The sequence below is a fragment of the Lithobates pipiens genome, unplaced genomic scaffold, assembly GCF_037356315.1.
Source record: "Lithobates pipiens isolate NorthernLeopardFrog02 unplaced genomic scaffold, aLitPip1_a1.2 Scaffold_16, whole genome shotgun sequence".
NCBI classification, from domain to species: Eukaryota; Metazoa; Chordata; class Amphibia; order Anura; family Ranidae; genus Lithobates; species Lithobates pipiens.
Genome location: NW_027507748.1, coordinates 475,381,146 through 475,401,342, shown reverse-complemented (window position 1 = coordinate 475,401,342; position 20,197 = coordinate 475,381,146). Strand labels below are relative to the sequence as shown.

Genomic DNA, 20,197 nt, shown 5'->3' with positions numbered 1-20,197 from the left:
CATCTGATGATTTGAAGGAGTGGGCGAATGTAAATTTTGAAGAGAACGGGTGACAACGGAGAGCCTTGAGGGACTCCGCAGGTGACTGCCCGAGTTTCGGAGAGGAATTTTCCTAGTTTCACTGTCTGTGACCGATTTCCTAGGAAGGACGCGAACCATTGGAGATCTATGTCTTGGACTCCGGCTACTTCTGTGAGGCGGACGAGTAGAGTATTGTGATCTACTGTATCAAACGCTGCACTTAGGTCTAGTAGTACGAGGAGACACGGCTCTCCGTCATCTGCTGCTTTGAGGGCGTCATCCCAAATCTTAAGGAGAGCTGTTTCTGTTCCATGACCCGGGCGGAAGCCTGATTGCAGCGGGTCCAGGAGTTTGTGAGTTTCCAGGTGAAGTTGTAGCTGATGTACTACAGCTTTCTCCATGATCTTAGAAATGGTGTTGAGGCTTGTAATTGGCCTACGGTTGTTTGGATCCTGAGGGTCCAGGTTTGGTTTCTTGAGTAGAGGTTTGACGATGCCTTGTTTGAGGATGCTGGGAACAATCCCTTTGTGGAATGATCGGTTTATGAGATGGGTTATGGTTGGAGCCACGATGTCAGAGCATTCTTTCAGTAGTTTTGTGGGGATGATGTCAATAGGTGAGGTACTGTCACGCAGTTTATTAATGATGTTTTTTGCGGTGTCTACGGTAATTGGGGATAGTGAAAATTTAGACGGTTGCGGTATGTTGGTGCAGACATCCTCTTTATGTATTTGCTGGCTGAGGTTGGATGTTTTCTTCTGACAAATTGTTTCCCTGATGGTTTTGACTTTATCGATGAAAAAATCCGACAGTTTGTCACAGTAATCCTGGGATTCGCTTTCTGGGGGTTCTAGGCACACCGGATTCATTGATTGATTAACCAGTTTAAACAGTTCCCGTGGTTGGTTTGCGGCCGTTGAGATTGTATATGAGAAGTGGTCCTTTTTGGCTTTGAAGATTGCTTTCCGATAATTCTCTGTGAGACCTTTGTAGTTAAAAAGGTTTTCCTCGGTGGGATTTCTTCTCCATGTTCTTTCCGCTCTTCTGCGTTCTTGCTTTAGTACGGAGAGGGAGCTATTAAACCATCCAGCATTTTTCTTCCTGATGAGTGCCCTGCGTTTTGGTGCTACCGGGTCTGCTGATTGCAGTAATGCCTTGTTCAGGGAGTTGAGTGTTTCCTCCGTAGAGTGGTTTAAGTTTATTGTAGATATCTTTTTGGACAGAGTGGTTTTGAAGGATTCGGAGTACAGTTTTTTATGCGATCTGGTCCAGTGCGTTGTTACAGGTTTCCGTTTTGCGTTGGTGATGTTGGTAGCGATTTTGAATTTGATGGCGTGGTGATCCGTCCATGCCAGAGTTATGTTGTTGAGTATGTTGACGTCGATGTTCTGTTTGAAAATGAGGTCCAGGGTGTGTCCTGACCCATGCGTGGGAGTCTTTATCAGTTGCTGTAGACCCAGTTCTTCTAGTTGATTGATGCAGGCAGTCGCGATAGGGTCTTTAGGCTCGTTTGCCCAAAGGTTGAAATCTCCGAGTGCCAGGAAATTTTTGAATTTTAGGGTGTGCATTGCAAAGGATTCCGTGAGGGGTGAAAGAAGATTGGACTTTGGTCCCGGTGGTCTGTAGCACAGTAGAATATGAGTGGTGTCATGAGGTGTTGGTTGAAGATGTAGCGTCAGGGTTTCCATAAAAGGCACTGGGTTCTGAGATGATGGTTTAGTGAGATCCAGGTGACCTTTAAAGATCACTGCTAGGCCTCCTCCTTTTTTCCCTATCCGGTGTTCGGTTAGGATCCTGTAGTTTTCCGGCACCAATTCCGTGAGGATGGTGTTGCAGTCAGAGGTTAACCAGCTTTCGGTGATGAAGAGGCAGTCTACATTGTTCTTGATGATGAAGTCGTGTACTTCCAGTCTATGTTTGACTGCAGACCTGGCGTTAATCAAGGCGCAATCTAATTGTAGTGGTCGAGTAGATGTCTTCCTGTGGTTGGGAGCTGCTTGTCGTCCGGTTTTTAATAGTTGTTCTCTTTGAAGTATTTTTTGTATGGAAGATGGCAATGTGGTGTTGATGTTCCTTAGTCTGTACAGAACTTCAGCTGAGTATTTGAAGTAGCACATGGTTTGTGGATGCTGTTGATGGTACTATGGGCCTAAGATGATGATCCTGATCAGGGTATTGATCCTGAGGTGGGGCTAGGTATCAGACTTGCCGCCGTGCTTGAGGCTATTAGCGCGCAAGTTGATCAGGGGATGCCTATATGGATGCGGAAGGAGTTGTTGTATTCGGTTGCTGGCTGTTCCAGCTACCTTTACTTAAGGTGAAGGTCTCCGCTCAGAAATGAAGTCTGGCTGTGATCTGGAATAGTCGTCCTAGGATAGCGTAAAAAATGGAAAGGAGGCCGGAGGTAGGGGTATGCTAACCTATGGTTGTTCCTGATTGTTCCAGAGGAAGGCAAAAAACCCCCTGACAGTAGCAGCCAAACGCACCAGTGGGGCAAAAATTCCTTCCTGACCCCCGTAGGCGGTCGGACGGAGTCCCTGGAACAATCACTGGGGGGGGGGGGAGTGGAGGTGCGAGCTTACCTGGCTGCGGTGGTCCCCGTTAAACACTCTGGTTCCGGTGAATCTGGCTTGCTGTCAGCCTGACGTTTCTGGAAAGCTGTCTGGTTGCCCCTTGCAGTGGGATCTTTAAAATGGAGGGGAGGATGGAGGTAGGATAGAGGTTAGAGACTCCTGTCTTAACTCCTGTTTTAAACTCCTGGTTGTTAACTCTCCACTTTAGTTAAAAAAATCCACTTGCGTTCACAAAATCCACATGCAAGACACCATCAGGGAGCAAGTTTGTACCTTTTATACACCTGTGAACAATTAACCCCTCCCCTAATTTGGCAGGAAGAAAGAGGAAAAAAAAAATGCTGTTTTAAAAAGTGTCAGAAAAAAGGTCTTTTAAAAACTGCTAGTAAATGTATCAAATAAAGGAGGGGAGAAAATAAAACACCCCCAAAAACAACACTTGCAAGCAGAAGCAGTCAAGCAGAAGCAGTCAAAGCACAACTCCTGGTTGTTAACTCTCCACTTTAGTTCAAAAAATCCACTTACGTTCACAAAATCCACATGCAAGACACCATCAGGGAGCAAGTGGTGGCTAGCATCTCTGTCTGCAATACAATGGTGAAGAATCCATAAACACAGCTATATTTGACAGGTTAAGTTGTCTTTGACTTTATCTAATTATGAGGACACCCTGCATTGATTGCCAGCAACATTTAAGGTCTACAGAAATGTCTATAGCCTCCTGTAATGTACTAGTCCAACTCAAGCTCCAGGTGTCTGGATCAGACAGATTTGGCATTCTCATTGTACTGCCAAACATGTTGTAGATTGGCCTTTAAAGCAGTAAGTTCAGGACCCTTTTTTTTATGTGTATGGACATTTTTTTTATCGGACCTGCAAGGTAATATAACGGGTTAGTCTGCATTGCATACTAGCACATTATGTGACACTTACCTGAAAGCAAAGTCCTCCAGTGAATAGCTGTCACCGCTGGAGGCCACTTCCATCTTCACCTGTCTCCCTTCCGGGTCTGCGGACTCCAGCTGTGTGACTCCTGTGCATGCGTGGGGGAGCCACTGTTTACAGCACAGGACTCTGAAGGAATGGCTTGGGTGGCTGTTCCTTCATAGCACATGCGGCGATGACATCATTGGCGGGGTATACAGTAACTAACCCCTGAATGGTGCATGTTTAGGAAATATTTGCAGTACCTATATATAAGCCTTATTATAGTCAGAGATGGGAGTTTACTCCCACTTTAATACCTAAATAGTAAAAAACATCAACAACTGTGTAATACATGGATTCAACCTAACTAATCAGTGCCTTTCAATTTATTTTGTCTGTAGCATCGTATTTCATACAGTAAATACAATACCAGAGTTCAATGATAAAAATTGTAAACTAATGTTAAAGGAGAAGTACAGCCAAAGCTCATTGGCTGTACTTCTCCTGTGGATCCCAGGAGTCCAGTTCATTCTGCACTCCTGTGACCCGTTTTTGTGGCCCCCCTGTTGGCTGATGTCACAGAGCCAGTCCAGGCTCAGGCAAGATCGGGGAAAACGAGTCGGCATCCACCCACACCCTGGAACAGGAACTGGCTCAACCTCTCAGCGAGCTGATCCAGCCCCTTCCATAGACCAGCCCTCCAGTAAGCGTGGAGGAGAGGGGCGTCAGAGCAGAGAGCTGCTGACTAATAGACACTAGCTCTCTGCCCACAGAGCTGTGAGAACTAAGCAATCAGCGGCGTTTAATTGCTTGGTCTCAGTGTAAAGATGCCGGGGGACAGATGCAGCATCAAATCGATGCTGCATCCACCTAGGTAAGTATGAATTTAAAATAGAAAAAAAAAACCCATACACCTCTTTAAAGCACCATTGTTATAGTTCAAAACATACAAAGTGAAGCCATATCTTTGAAGAACAGTGCGAATACTCACCTTTTCTGCGGCACATTCCACCAAATGCTATTCTAAGTCTGAGAAATCTTCTGAAGTCTACAGGCAAACTGACACTTTCAGTAATATGGATCTCTTGGGTCATCCACTGCCCTCACTAGTTCCTCATGCTGCCCTCCATACATCGGAGGGCTAATCATTTCTACTCATCCCTGAAGATCACAAACATCAGCCAACATGATCACTATAATAGGTCCTTGTACAAGTTTAAAGCATTTTGAGCTGTGTATTAATAATGTTGGTTGCATTGTACATTTCTTACAAACACTGTATATTTTGTAAGATTTTCTCAAGAAAGCAACTTTGTATTCTTTTCTTTTTTGTGTTAAAAAAAAAAGCTGATAATTATTTAAAAGTACCTAAAACTGCCTTCTTTGTGAGAATTTATTTCACACTTTTACAAAGCCTTGAGGTGTAATTATTCTTTTTCACCAAATACAGCCTAACAAAAATATAAAACGTGAAATAATAACATGCCTTATATACTGCATTAATATCAAATACGGAAGTCAGTGCTCTGGATTCTACATAGCATATTTCAATAAAAAAATAAATAAAAGAAATACCCTGCGCTTTCTATACCAGAGGCACAGCGAACATGATTCATGAGCACAATGAAGAATACCTTGATGTTTATGGAATGAGACCCTGATGTCAGCAATACATAAACTCTCTGAATAGAACACATTGCAAAGGCAGAGAGAGAGTATCTGGATGTCTGCTTCTACAAAGCCTGAAGGACATCATTTGTACAAATCTGTGACAGGAAGGTGACATTGTTGAAAAGATTTCAGGACAAGTTTTCAGTAACATCATCTGAACCGTATCATGTTCAATTGCCATTCTTTTGAATTCTTTGTTCCAGAGATAACATCTAAATGAAATATATAGTATTGGAACCTTTAGTCACCCTTTACATTTGTGAATTGGTGCAAGTTACCACTGAATCCACCATTCCTAAAGGAGAGATGGAAAGTGTTTGCTAAAAGCAAAGGTGTAGAAATAAAGTGTTGCTACACATTTGTTTTCCAAGGAATCATTTCAATGATGGCTCATTTACTGATGGATTTGTGGTACAAAGTAAGCACTTACCTTTCCCAGAGCATAATATGTCATCTGATGACTCGCACTGACTCTTGCTTTCTTCTTCTGTCATATTACATTTTCTTGCATGCTGGCATAATTTTCCAAACCATCCAGCCTCACAAATGCATCGACCACAGGAACAAGTACCGTGTTCTGAAAAACATTTATAAGATGCCAACAGTGACAGATTAGCATTATATCACTTTCTAATCCATCAGTAAAACTTTGCATATTCACATAAACACTAATGGAGGAACAGCTGTTGCATAAATTAAATAAGGGGACTTTGTCAGGCTTGGGCTCTAAAAGTAGCATAAATACCACTGAGAAGGTGCTAAGCATTTGTTAATTGATGTAACTACGGTATACAGTGGGTTACTGTACTTTATACAGCCCCAAATGGCATCTGCATGTTGAAAAAAGCTGGTATTTTTACAAAATGAAACTTACTACCTGAATGCTTTTATACGGTATACAGTCTATATAATATTGTTAATAATTGTGCATGTGTAGCGCTACCCCGAATAAGCCACTTATAGATTTGGGCCTCTGTTCTTTCCTTGGCCCTAAATGGAGCCCCACTGTTGGCTGACGCCACCAAAATACCCTGGCTTGGTAGTCTTGACAGTTACACAAGAAAGATACACATAAACTGTGACAAAAATGACCAGTCTGCCTGCAAACCAGTAATACTAATAGGAAAACCCTATAAAATGTGTTCTTCTGTCGGCTCAGTTGGGGCCCTAACGTTGGCACAAAATGTAAGGTGCTGTCCCTTTTAAGATGTGGAATGAACAGGATAGTTCCCTTGAGAAGCAAATTTGTTGACACAAGTCACTTTAAGAGTCAAGGTTGTTTCCAGAAGTCACTTAAGGATAGGGAATTGCAGGCAAAGGTTACATACAGGGGTGTCAAACTGGCAGCCCTCCAGCTGTTGCCGAATTACCATTCAGATCATGCCTCTGCCTGTGGGAGTCAGGCTTATAACTCAGTCTTTAAGACCCTGAACCTAAAATTTATCAAAAGAAAAAAGTTAAGTACACCCAAGCACATAATGTCCCGGCCTTATCCCAAAAATGTAAGTCCCACACCCACACATATGCACGTATGAATGCAAACGCATGCTTTGGGATGCCTAATTGTGACGACATTGATTGCTATACACATGTTACATATCGCCGTGCACACCAGAGTGAGATAATTCTAGCACAGCCATAACCGATAGGGGGTCTTTGAAGCTTTGCCTATAGGAAATATACGGTACTGAAGTTTGTCCCAATTTCATGGGCACAAACAAATTTAGGGTTTGACATGTTGGATATCTTATTACTGGGTTCAACCTTGTCTTTTATTATTTTACTAGACATTTTGGTAGTTTGTTGCATTTGTTTACCCCAGAATTCACTTTAATTTGTTTTCTACTGAAATTGTACGTTTTCTAGACCTTTGCGGTAATAATGTGTGCCATAAAAAATTGGAACTACCACTATTTTATGCTTTAGGGTGTCTGCTTTCAGGCCAAAATAATTTTTTAAACATGTGTATAGAAAAAAAAACCGCAAAAACGGCTCTGTCAGTGAAAAGGTCAAGGGTGCATTCACACAGCGCTTTACCATTGTTTTAGCGGCACTATTCGGCTGATAGCAGGCGCAATGCCAGCGGTACGGTGATGCTATCAGCCGAATAGTGCCGCTAAAACAATGGGCAGGGGCACTTTAGGAGCGATGTATACACCACTGCTACAGTGCCTCAGTGTGAAAGCAGCCTTTGAGATGAGGCTATTGACACAGTTTACTTTAGGATAGGAAATTGCAGGCAAAGGTTACTTTAAAATATAGAATTATTGGTAAGTCACTTCAAAGGAGTGGATCTGTAGGTGTGGTTCACTTTAAGAGGTAAGCTTGGTCTTAAACAGCAAAAGTGCTTTTTTTTAGATGAATAAACAATAAAACAATCAACCAGTGTTTGGTGCCTACTCCAAAATCAGACAAAATTTGCAAAAACCGTAGCTTCGCCTTTATGAAGGATAAATACACTTACAACATATACATAGTAAAGGTATGGTGCTTGGTTCTAAATGATAATAGAAGTGACATGTGATGGTACAGGAATAAAGGTATTGTAATATAAATAATAAAAATAATATAAGTAATTCTATAGTCCAGTGTAGTTTTCAAAAATCCTTCACTGCTTGTGCTTAAAGTATGGAGGCGCACTCACCAGAAAAGTTTGACCCCTTTTTACAGGTTGGTCAAAAAGCGCTTTTTTGTTCTCAAAAGCCAAGATTCCTCCTGGGGTGTGCTGCAACGATTCCTATAATTTTGATATCACTCTCACTAGGAGCATGGGGCGGTCACTTTCAGGTCCCGTGTGACGTCACATGCGGGCACAGGATCAGAGAACAAGGCTTGGAACGCACACCAGCTCCATGCTGGTTGCGGTGGCAACATCCCAACCCTACACTCTGTACAGTATATGCTGGTGCCAGCTTTCAGGCATCCAAAAATGTGAGTGTAACCAACTTATTTTAAACTGACAACCAATTTTAAATATTGTTACTACACTATGATACTTTATATCCATCTCCCGTTTGGCCATCATACATATAGTATGAGTGGTATCAAAATTGGAAGAATCCTTGCAGCACACCCAGGAGGAATATTGACTATTGAGAACAAAAAAGCACTATTTGACCAACCTGTAAAAAGGGGTCAAACGTGTCTGGTGAGTGCACATCCATACTTTGAGCATAAGCGGTGAAGGATTTTTGAAAATTGCGCTGGAAGATTGACTTTGGTGTTAGGAATTTACCACACTGAACTATATAATTACTTATATTATTTTTATTTATATTACAATACCTTTATTACTGTAATGTCACATGTCACTTCTATCATCATTTAGAACCAAGCTTTCTTTAGATGGCCTGGGCCAAAGTGGATGCAGCCACATGGAAAAGATTCTGCCTAGCAGGGAGAAAGATGTTAACTCAGTTTAGCAACCTGCAGGCAGTGATCACGATGGCAGATGAGGGATGGCAGTTTACAGCAATAAAGGGCACTGGTGTGTTTGTCATTGATAAAGGCCAATTCTGAAGCATGTTTATAACCTTGAAAAACCTGTCTGGCAACAAATTAATTGTAACTGGTAACAATGATGCGTGGGTCAGCGACCCTATCACCCAGTCCTTATGCGACAATCAGAAAAGCAACAGTCGTCCTGTGGTGGTGGGCCTCTTTTAACTGATGATGCAGCTGTGATAGTGGCAACTCTCGTACTCCCGCAGCTGAAAGGTGACCCTTCTCCACTCGATGGTCGGATTAACAGTCCTCTACTCTGCACAATCCTGCAAAACCCGGTCAAGTCCAGAACAGTGCAGCTTGGCATGAACTCTCACACACTCCTTCCACTTGCTCTCTTCCCTTCCTTTTTCTTTTATATCCTTCCATCCCTTGGTGATTACCTCTGGGCTCTGTAGATTAGCTTCAGTTTGACTATGAAAGTTCTGCTTTCAGCCTACAATTCCCAGAAATCTCTGGCTGTTTTAAGGCTATGGCAAGTAAAAGCGCTGGATGCTGCCATCATGTGGAGTAATAAGGTTGTGCATGCTCAGTAACAATGAACATATGTTTTTATATACTTTTTTTTTTCCCTCATCATCATTAGATAACCTCCTGAGGTTGAGAGCATGTGGCCTGGTATAGTTCAGGAGAGACTGGTTGCACGCTTGTACCCCCTTCCCCTCGCCGGTCAGGCTGCATACTCGGATAAGGGTCTGGTGTGGATTTTTTTTTTAATTTGCATGTTGTTGCCTTATAAAATTCATACCAATTTGGAGGGGACCCCATGCCGATTATTTGTAGGTTGTTCTTTTGCATGGGATTCCCCCTTAATATTCTTAACAGGTCGGAAGGCATCTCCCCTTTCTTAGCAACCATGAACAGCAGAAGAAGGCAGCTGCCATATACTGTACTAGGATAAAAACCCACTACTATAATTGAAGTTTAGCTCCTGCCAAAGGGACTAAAAGTCCCATGTTAATCAAGCTCCCAAAATTCAATCCAAACTGGGAGCTCGTACCTACTCCTACCCCTCTTGTTTGGATTGTTTTACTACTGTACTGTCTGCTCTTCCTTTTGTAAAACACTGTAAAAACAGAGAGCCGCTAAGACCCTGAGCTGGCAGTTTCCATCTTCAGCACAGTACTCCAGTGAACGTGGGGGGTGGGGGCTGAGGGCTAGAGCAATTTCAGTGCGTTTGTCAACTGCACATTCATGATGCAAATCCACAATGTTACCATTTTGCAAGGTCTTCTTTGGGATACAGATCCATAAACTGCCCTATCATCTGTGAGCCTCAACAAAAATTTTAACTCATCAAACTACATTTTTCTAGCCTTATATTTGGTTATATACAGTTTTGATAAGCCTGATACTACTGCAGCCAACTTTCAGTTTTTTTGATAACAGGAGTGGAACCCGATGTGGTCTGCAGCTGTGGCTCATCTGCCTTGAAGTTCATTGTGTTGTACATTCTAGATGCATTTCTGCTCACTATAGTTTTAAAGAGCGGTTATCTGAGTTACTGTAGACTTCATGTCAACCTGTTCAACCTTCTATGACCTTTCCCACCAACAAGGTGTTTCCGTCTGCAGAAATGCTGCTCCCTGAATGTTTAGTTTTTCTCACCAGTCAATCTTTCTGGACCCACTAAAAATCATGCTATGGTCAAAACAACTGCTCTTACATGTTTCTCTATTATAATTGTAGCACTACTCCTGTAGTGCCCTGTACACACTGTCGAACTTTCCGACAGAAAATGTGCGATTGGATCTTGTTGTCGGAAAATCTGATCGTTTGTGGGCTCCATCTGACTTTTTCCATCGGAATTTCCGACACACAAAGTTTGAGAGCAGGATCTAAAATTTTCCGACAACAAAATCCGATCATTTAAATTCCAATCGTGTGTAGACAATTCCGACGGACAAAGTGCCACGCATGCTCAGAATAAATTACGAGACGAAAGCTATTGGCTACTGCCCTCTTTATAGTCCTGTTGTACGTGTTCTACGCCACTGCGTTCTGAACGATCAGATTTGCCCACAACTTTGTGCACCGTGTGTATGCAAGACAAGTTTGGGTCAAAATCTGTTGGAAAAAATGCGATGGATTTTGTTGTCGGAATGTCCGACCGTGTGTATGGGGCATAAGGGCCACTGGTGAATATGGTTGTCTTCTACTCTGCACAGCCAGGCGCACAGATTTTCTTACTCATTCCAAGTCAAGAAGCAGTCCTTGCCGTTTTGTTTTGTTTTTATCAGGAGAATTGAACTTGGAAAGGGAAGGGATGATATGGGATGCCCATTTGATCAGCAGAACTTGTGAGGGACTTGAATTATATACACTCCACTATATATACACACACACGTTCCTCTTCCACACTCCTGCACAATCTTGATTGCAGCACAACAACTCACAGGATCAGCTAGCACACATTTTAGATCCAACACAGCCTCAGCTGGCTCTTAGTAGAATGCCCTTTGCAGGCAAGGACCATTGGCCCCTATGGTGTAGCAATAAAATAGAAGTCCTTGATGCTAGCTGTCCTATATGTGGCAACTGCTCCCCATACCACCTCTTCAGGCTGCCCCTTTCTACTGCTCATGCCACAACAGTCCTCCTGACTGGCTCTGCACCCATCCTAAACTGCTTCATCAGTCCTCTCAGGCATGTCTCCCAGCCGCCCTGATGCGTGTCACTCACCAGTGTCTCACTGTCCTTGCTCCCATGCCTCCTGGCCAGGACACCTCTATGGGTTTTGAGAAGGTCCTGTTCACACCCAAGCCCAGGCCCAAGGTCACCCCCCCTAACTGGAGAGCTCCCTCAAAGGCCACGACAGCCTAACCCTCCATCTCCAGCTTCCACCCAAACTCTCCTCCCCAGATGGCTGACCCAGAGTATTTGAGGGGCATGCCCCCTGCCAACCCAAATTGGGGACTGGTCAGGGCCCTCAGAATGCTCCGGGCAGCTCCACCTTACTTCCCCTCCCATTTTTCTAGAAGGTTCCAATACATTCTAGAAATTAGGGGGGAGGTCTGAGTGATGCTGCCTGTGAGTCATCCAGCTCCCCCTGGATCTCTGCCCAGCCCAGGAAAAACACAGACAGGCTTGGCTGCCAGCCAAGCCTGCACAAATTGACCTATACGAGAAAAGAAAATGTATTTACACTTCTAGCACACTAGAGGGTGCTACACTGTTCCAACTATGTGTACAGTTAAAAATAGGTTGCACTTTACTTCTGTTTTGTATTAGCTGACTCAGTTAAAGTTAATGTTTTGGAAATAGGTTTTGTTTTTTAAGCTAAAGCCAAAGTGAGGAGATACTCCTCTTAAACAGCTGTAGCCAGAAAATGTGTCCTCACTGGAAGATTTCCCCTCTATTTTAACATTTTACGCTATTGTACTATATTCCTATTCATATAGAATATATATGAAATACATCATAATATTGAATTCCCCATTACTTTCTATACTGCAGACTCCGGGAACAAAAGTGATGATGGCTCTCTTCAATGGTACACAGAAACCAATAAAAACCTGACAGAGGTTTTAATGTTTCCATATTCTATCAAAAACTAAACAGGTTGTGGCTTTATGTTCACTCTAAGTCCAAAAAGTTTTTTTTAGGACCTTGCCCCAGACACTCCTGTCTTTCTGCTAACTGCTGGATCTGCCAAAGTACCTGCCTGTGCTTGTTTTTGCTAGTGTAGTGCTAGACCCTGCTGTCCTTTATTGTCTGAATTTGTAAATACCTGTAAATAAATTATGTATGCACTTCCTGCCCTTGTTTGTTGGCTTTGAAATCCCAGAGGGAGGAAGTGGGGAGGAAGAAAGTCTCAGTCACATGTCCTGTCAATGCTGTTAAAGCCCAAGTCAGAAAGGACTATTATGCAAATATGTCTATGATGTAATAGTGTATATCTAAATCCTTCTGACAAACAGAGTACCTCTGCCCTATCCTTATTATTCCACATTCACGGTGCCAGATAGCTAGGTCTGTGCTAATGTGTGTGTGTGTGTGTGTGGTATAGTAGAGTATATTGGTAGGTGTAACCTGTTTATTGCAGTATAGTTTTTTATTCAGCTCCTGTTATTCTAGTTAACCCTGTCCCTTCTGGTTTTGGATTGTATAGCTAGTTTTAGCTTAGGGCTCGATAACCAGCATAGGCTAGAGCCAGGTTAGGCTTGCAGTGAGGTCATAGTCAGGATTATAGACTTAGAGGTCCAGTCGCGTGTAAGATTAGAAACTATTAGGGAGGCAGTAAACCACAGAGTAGATAAAATAACTCTGAGTTCAAGTGCCACAGTTCCAGTGCCACGCCACATTTCCTGATGGTGAGAAACTCTGTTTCTGGCAGGTTGGACAACAGTTGGCAGATTCCCCTGTGACCACTGATATTGTCTTCAGGACTCTGTCAAAAAGACAGAGGCCTTATCCAGGGGCGTACCAAATGGGGGGGCAGGGGGTGCGGTCCACCCCAGGTGGCACACTTTGGGGGGTTGTCAGTGGCCAAGTGACTTTGATATGGGGGTGCATTCCGCACCCAAGTCGGGGTGACACCGTCAGATCATCTCAAGGGCATCCCTGCTGTCTCTGGTTGCTCATTTTCACTTTAGTTTTTTTTAGAACACCCCCGTGCCATGGCCACAATGGACTGTTCCAGACTGTTCAGTGAGTGACTGTATTCCCTCCTGCTAGCTCCGCCTCCACCCACCACTGCTGCTGCCTGTGTGTGTGTCTGTCTCATCTCTCTCCGCTGGGGTGGCTGATTCCACACAGTGAATAGGAGTCCTCCCTAGCTGACTGAGAGCCCGAGGTGGTGAGCAGGGGGGGGGGGGGGGTATTGATGTAAGAAGAGGCTACAGCCTGCAGAATTGTCTACCCCTGTGCTGGTCTAAGGTGGGGGGGTCAGTGACTGTGATTGCTATGTCCACCACTCCCTCTCCCTGCCATGTGTATTGTGTAGCTGTCTGACCTGATTGGGGGGGTTGATGTAAGAAGGGGCTGGAGGAGTGTGTCTAACCCTGCCATGTGCTGGTCTGGGGGGGGGGGGGTCAGGGTGATTGCTGTGTCCCCCTGCCATGTGTATAGTGTAGCTGATGGGGGGGTTGATGTAAGAAGAGGCTGTAGTATTGTGTCTACCCCTGTGCTGGTCTGAGGGGGGGGGGGGAGACAGGGTGACTGCTGTTTCCATCACCCCCTCCCATGTGTATAGTGTAGCTGACCTGATGGGGGAGGGGGGATTTCAGAATGCAGATATGTGCTATATACAGGGTGCAGAATCCAGATATGTCCTATATACAGGGTGCAGAATGAAGATATGTCCTATATACAGGGTGCAGAATCCAGATATGTCCTATATACAGGGTGCAGAATGCAGATATGTCCTATATACAGGGTGCAGAATCCAGATATGTCCTATATACAGGGTGCAGAATGCAGATATGTCCTATATACAGGGTGCAGAATGCAGATATGTCCTATATACAGGGTGCAGAATCCAGATATGTCCTATATACAGGGTGCAGAATTCAGGCGTGTGCTGTATACAATAAATGGAAAATAAATTGTGGGTGTTTTTTCATTTTAAATTGGGGGGTTTAGCAAAATATCCTGCTGGGGAGGGCCATTTACCAAAACCCTCAAAAGTCGAATACACTAGCTAATGCTGCAGCTCTGAACTTTTGACTTAATTCAATAAAAATTTACAAAATGTAAATGCATTGGCTGCTCACTCTTTCTAAATGTTTCTCTAAAATGAGTATTTTTTCCATTATTTGCGGTAACCAGTTATAAACTTTAGTTTTTTGTACCAGGCTAACATTTGTGTCAAGCCTACATGTCATCTCACAGTTCAGTTGTTACTAAATTGTACATTTCTATAAACAGCAAATTGCTACTAAGAAAAGTGGAATTTGTCTTAGCCTTTAGGGTAATGTCACACTTGCAATATTGTCGCAAGTGAGATCTTGCCAGCAACAGAATTGCTTGAAAACACTCACCAACTGTCTATAGGTTGTTGCTTGCAGGCTTCTGAAGCCAAAAAAATAAATAAATAAATCACTCCCTCACTGCCAAAAACGCTTTGAATTGAAAGTGGCCAGTGAAAATGTATTGCCTCTTGTGGGAGCGACACATGAAAACAGTTGAGTGTTTCACTAAACACGTGTTCTTCACAGTGATCTTGATACTGGTAATTTCCTGCAAGTTTGACATTACCTTAGGTATACATATTTTCAGGTAATTTTTTTATTTACATAGGTAGGCTGTAATCTTACCTCCACAAACATTCCCTTCTAGGTCTTCACACTGTCGATCATCACATTCACATTGCTTTCCATAGACCCTGCTATCTCCAGGTGGGAAACAAGTACACTGGCCGCACTCACACTTTCCTACAGAATAAAATATACACAGTATTGTTACTCTAAATAACACAGAATATCAGTTCTGCAGGTTTTATGACTTCACAGCAGCACATTATTTTGTTCTGTTTGTAGCTTGGAACTCTTAATCCATTCGGGAGTTCTGTCCTTGAAGTAACTAGTAGTATTGAATTGGTCTCCACATGGAAAATTTCCTGTTTTCACTGTGTCAGTCCTTTTCTATACATAATTTTAAAAAGTACAGTGCATTTCCAGTGTTTTCTATAGTTTTAGTAATTGTTATACAGGATTTATATAGTGCCAGAATCCCAAAGGAAAGTGATATGTATGACACAAAACACAAATGCCGCGTACACACACGATCGGACTATCTGGCGGACTTGGTCCGGCGGACCAGTGTGCGCCGGACAATCCGCCCGTGTGTTCCCCAAAAGTCCGGCGGACTTAGAAAGAAGTTTTGACTCAAAATTGGCCGCTGGACTAAGTCCACCAGATAGTCCGATTGTGTGTCTACGTGGCATAAGGCTGATTTGAAAGCAAAGGGAGGCCCTTTGCAGTATTAGGATTTTTGGAGTGTCAAGAGATTGTGCAATGCTTTACAAAATAAAGGGAGACATTACAGTTACTATACAATGCAAGGTAAGTGGGCTAGGAGGGCCCTGCTCATGACAGTTTACAATCTGTAAGGGAGGGGCAAATTATACAAAAGGTAGTAACTCTGTGGGAATGAGTTGATAGTGAAAGTAAAAGTTCAGTTTTTAAGTAGAAGATCGAGTAGGCTTTCCTGAAGAGAAACACACCAAGTGTGCGCTGCTTCAAACAACCCAAGTTGGGAATCGCATGGTTACCAGCTTGGTCTGAAGCCGTGGACTGTATTGAAGAACCATGAAGGTGGCGGCACTTGAAAGTGAATAAAATTGAAGCTCTTTAAATGCATCCAAGTAAAGATAACAGGAAATGCACACTATCCCAGGACAGCCAGTAAACGCGTTTCACACACCAGTGCTTAACCACTTACAGACCGGAAGATTTTCCCCCGTAATGACCAGGCCATTTTTTTTGCAATACGGCACTGCGTTGCTGTAACTGACACTTGTGTGGTTGTGCAACACTGTACCCAAACAAAATGCAAGTCCTCTGCGGTTTTATTTTTTGCGATATAAACAAAAAAAAAAAATACAGTTTTGAAAAAGAACCTATTTTTTACTTTTTACTTTTTTTACTGTTTAGGCCAATTTGTATTCTTCTACATATTTTTGGTTAAAAAAAAAGTCGTGCATATTGATTGGTTTTCTCAAAAGTTATAGCATCTACAAAATAGGGGATAAATTTATTAAATTTTTATTATTTTTTTTACAAGTAATGGCGGCGATCTGCGATTATTAGCGGAAATACGACATTGCAGCAGACAGATCGGAGACACTTTTGACACTTTTTGGGACCACTGACATTTATGCAGCAATCAGTGCTATACAAATGCATTGATTACTGTATAAATGTCACTGGCAGGGAAGGGGTTAACAGGGGTGATCAAGGGGTAAAATGTGTTCCCTGGGAGGTGTGGCTGACTGGAGGAGGACAGAGATCGCTGTTCCTAATCACTAGAAACAGCAGATTTCTTTCTCCTCCCCTGCCAAACTGAGGATCTGTCTGTTTACATTGACAGATCCCGGTTCTGGCTCTTTTTTCCTTGATCGGACACGTGGATTGGGTCATCCACTGTGCAACGGGCAGTGCATGCGCGCCTGCTATGGCTCTTAACCACTTTCAGACCGGACCATTTTGCTGGTAAATGACCAGAGGTCTTTTTACAATTTGGCACTGCGCTGCTTTAACTGGTAATTGCGCGGTCATGCAATGTTGTACCCAAACAAAATTTGCGTCCTTTTCTTCCCACAAATAGAGCTTTCTTTTGATGGTATTTGATTGCCTCTGCGATTTTTATTTTTTGCGATATAAACGTAAAAAGACCGAAAATTTTGAAAAAAAATGATATTTTCTACTTTTTGTTATTAGAAAAATCCAATAAACTCAATTTTAGTCATACATTTAGGCCAAAATGTATTCAGCCACATGTCTTTGGTAAAAAAAAAGTCAATAATTGTATATTTATTGGTTTGCGCAAAAGTTGTCACATCTACAAACTAAGGTACGTTTTCTGGAATTTACGCAGCTTTTAGTTTACGACTGCCTATCTCATTTCTTGAGGTGCTAAAATGGCAGGGCAGTACAAAACCCCCCCAAATGACCCCATTTTGGAAAGTAGACCCCCTAAGGAAATTGATAAGTGGCATGTTGAGCCCATTGAATATTTTATTTTTTTGCCTCAAGCGATTGAATAATGACAAAAAAATATTTTTTTTTTTTTTTTTTACACAAAGTTGTCACTAAATGATATATTGCTCACACATGCTATGGGCATATGTGAAATGACACCCCAAAATAAATTCTGCTGCTTCTCCTGAGTACGGGGATACCACATATGTGGGACTTTTTGGGAGCCTAGCCGCGTACGGGGCCCCGAAAACCAAGCACCGCCTTCAGGCTTTCTAAGGGCGTAAATTTTTGATTTCACTTCTCACTACCTATTACAGTTTTGAAGGCCATAAAATGCCAAGATGGCACAAAACCCCCACAAATGACCCCATTTTAGAAAGTAGACACCCCAAGATATTTGCTGAGAGGCATTTTGAGTCCATGGAAAATTTTATATTTTGCCACAAGTTGCGGGAAAATTACAAACTTTAATTTTTTTTTTTTTTTTTTTCACAAAGTTGTCACTAAATGATATATTGCTCACACATGCTATGGGCATATGTGAAATGACACCCCAAAATAAATTCTGCTGCTTCTCCTGAGTACGGGGATACCACATATGTGGGACTTTTTGGGAGCCTAGCCGCGTACGGGGCCCCGAAAACCAAGAACCGCCTTCAGGTTTTCTAAGGGCGTAAATATTTGACTTCACTCCTCACTACCTATTACAGTTTTGAAGGCCATAAAATGCCAAGATGGCACAAAACCCCCACAAATGACCCCATTTTAGAAAGTAGACACCCCAAGCTATTTGCTGAGAGGCATGTTGAGTCCATGGAATATTTTATATTTTGCCACAAGTTGCTGGAAAATTACAAACTTTTTTTTTTTCACAAAGTTGTCACTAAATGATATATTGCTCACGTATGCCATGGGCATATGTGAAATGACACCCCAAAATAAATTCTGCTGCTTCTCCTGAGTACGGGGATACCACATATGTGGGACTTTTTGGGAGCCTAGCCGAAAACCAAGCACCGCCTTCAGGCTTTCTAAGGGCGTTACAGTTTTGAAGGCCATAAAATGCCAAGATGGCACAACCCCCCCCCCCCCCCCCCAAATGACCCCATTTTGGAAAGTAGACACCCCTAAATTTAGGGGTACACTAGTGAGACTAGGTAATAAATGGCGGGTGCCCTGAAACTATAAAAAAATAACTAACCAACCAGCGTCACCTGTAACAGTTATATGGTGATCACTGGTGAAAGGGTTAACTAGGGGGCAATCAGGGGGCTTTATGCGGTTGTATATGGGGGTTCCTGGCGCTATAAAAAGCTGCGGCGAACCTAAATACCTACCTGCCTAACTAGCGTCACCTGTGACACTAATACAGCGATCAGAAAAACGATCGCTTATTAGGCTGGGTTCACACTGGAGCGATGCAGGAACGCCACGAATCCGCGGCGGGTTCCCGCATCACATGCCTCCCGGCGGCAGTTCACACTGCCCTATGCGAACTGCTGGGAGTGTCAGTGAAATGTTAATGACACCCCCAGATCAGTTCGCATATCGCAGTGCGATCTGCAAACTCGGATCGCATGGTGTGAACACCCATGCGATCCGATTCTGCTGTGGACCAAAAAAAGGGTCCCGTGCGAGTTTGCGGCGGGTGCGACACGAATTCAGCCATACTATCTGTATGGCTGAACTCGAATCGCACAGAGATCGGATGTGATTTGCACTGCAGTGCGGTGCGAATCACATCCGTTCTCATAAACTGCTGCAATGTGAACCCAGCCTTAGTGACACTGGCGACGGGGGGTGATCACGTGGTTAAACCTTTATTGGGGGGGGTTAGGGGGGTACCTTAGAACTAAAGGGGGCTATCCCTAACTGCCCTAACAGTTATTACAGTCACAAATGACACCCGCCGGGTGATCAGGGGGTTAAACCTTTATTAGGTAATAAATGGCGGGTGCCCTGAAACTATAAAAAAATAACTAACCAACCAGCGTCACCTGTAACAGTTATATGGTGATCACTGGTGAAAGGGTTAACTAGGGGGCAATCAGGGGGCTTTATGCGGTAGTATATGGGGGTCCCTGGCGCTATAAAAAGCTGCGGCGAACCTAAATACCTACCTGCCTAACTAGCGTCACCTGTGACACTAAAACAGCGATCAGAAAAACGATCGCTTATTAGGCTGGGTTCACACTGGAGCGATGCGGGAACGCCACGAATCCGCGGCGGGTTCCCGCATCGCATGCCTCCCAGCGGCAGTTCACACTGCTCTATGCGAACTGCTGGGAGTGTCAGTGAAATGTTAATGACACCCCCAGATCAGTTCGCATATCGCAGTGCAATCTGCAAACTCGGATCGCATGGTGTGAACACCCATGCGATCCGATTCTGCTGCGGGCCAAAAAAAGGGTCCCGTGCGAATTTGCGGCGGGTGCGGCGGGTGCGATGCAAATTCAGCCATACTATCTGTATGGCTGAACTCGAATCGCACAGAGATCGGATGTGATTTGCACTGCAGTGCAGTGCGAATCACATTCGTTCTCATAAACTCCTGCAATGTGAACCCAGCCTTAGTGACACTGGCGACGGGGGGTGATCACGGGGTTAAACCTTTATTGGGGGGGTTAGGGGGGTACATTAGAACTAAAGGGGGCTAACCCTAACTGCCCTAACAGTTATTACAGTCACAAATGACACCAATGCAAAAAAAAAAAAAAAAATGACATTGGTGTCACTGTGACTGGGGGGGCAGGGGTAATTGGGGGGGTGATCGGGGGGGTGTGAGTGTGCCTGGCATGTTCTACTGTGTAGTGTCGTGCTGGTGCAACTCACCGATCCTCTCTCCTCGGTGTCGGAACG

The 20,197-nt window shown here is 43.5% G+C and overlaps 1 protein-coding gene across 1 annotated transcript in view; it reads right to left on the bottom strand.

Moving 5' to 3' along the window:
* Positions 1–20,197, bottom strand: part of ITGBL1 (integrin subunit beta like 1) — a 403,213-nt gene that overhangs the window by 25,273 nt on the left and 357,743 nt on the right. The window contains exons 8-9 of the mRNA XM_077482967.1: positions 14,954–15,070; positions 5,623–5,769 (exon numbers count right to left, since the gene is read on the bottom strand). Of these exons, the coding sequence (XP_077339093.1) occupies positions 5,623–5,769; positions 14,954–15,070 (264 nt within the window). The remainder of the gene's footprint in view (positions 1–5,622; positions 5,770–14,953; positions 15,071–20,197) is intronic.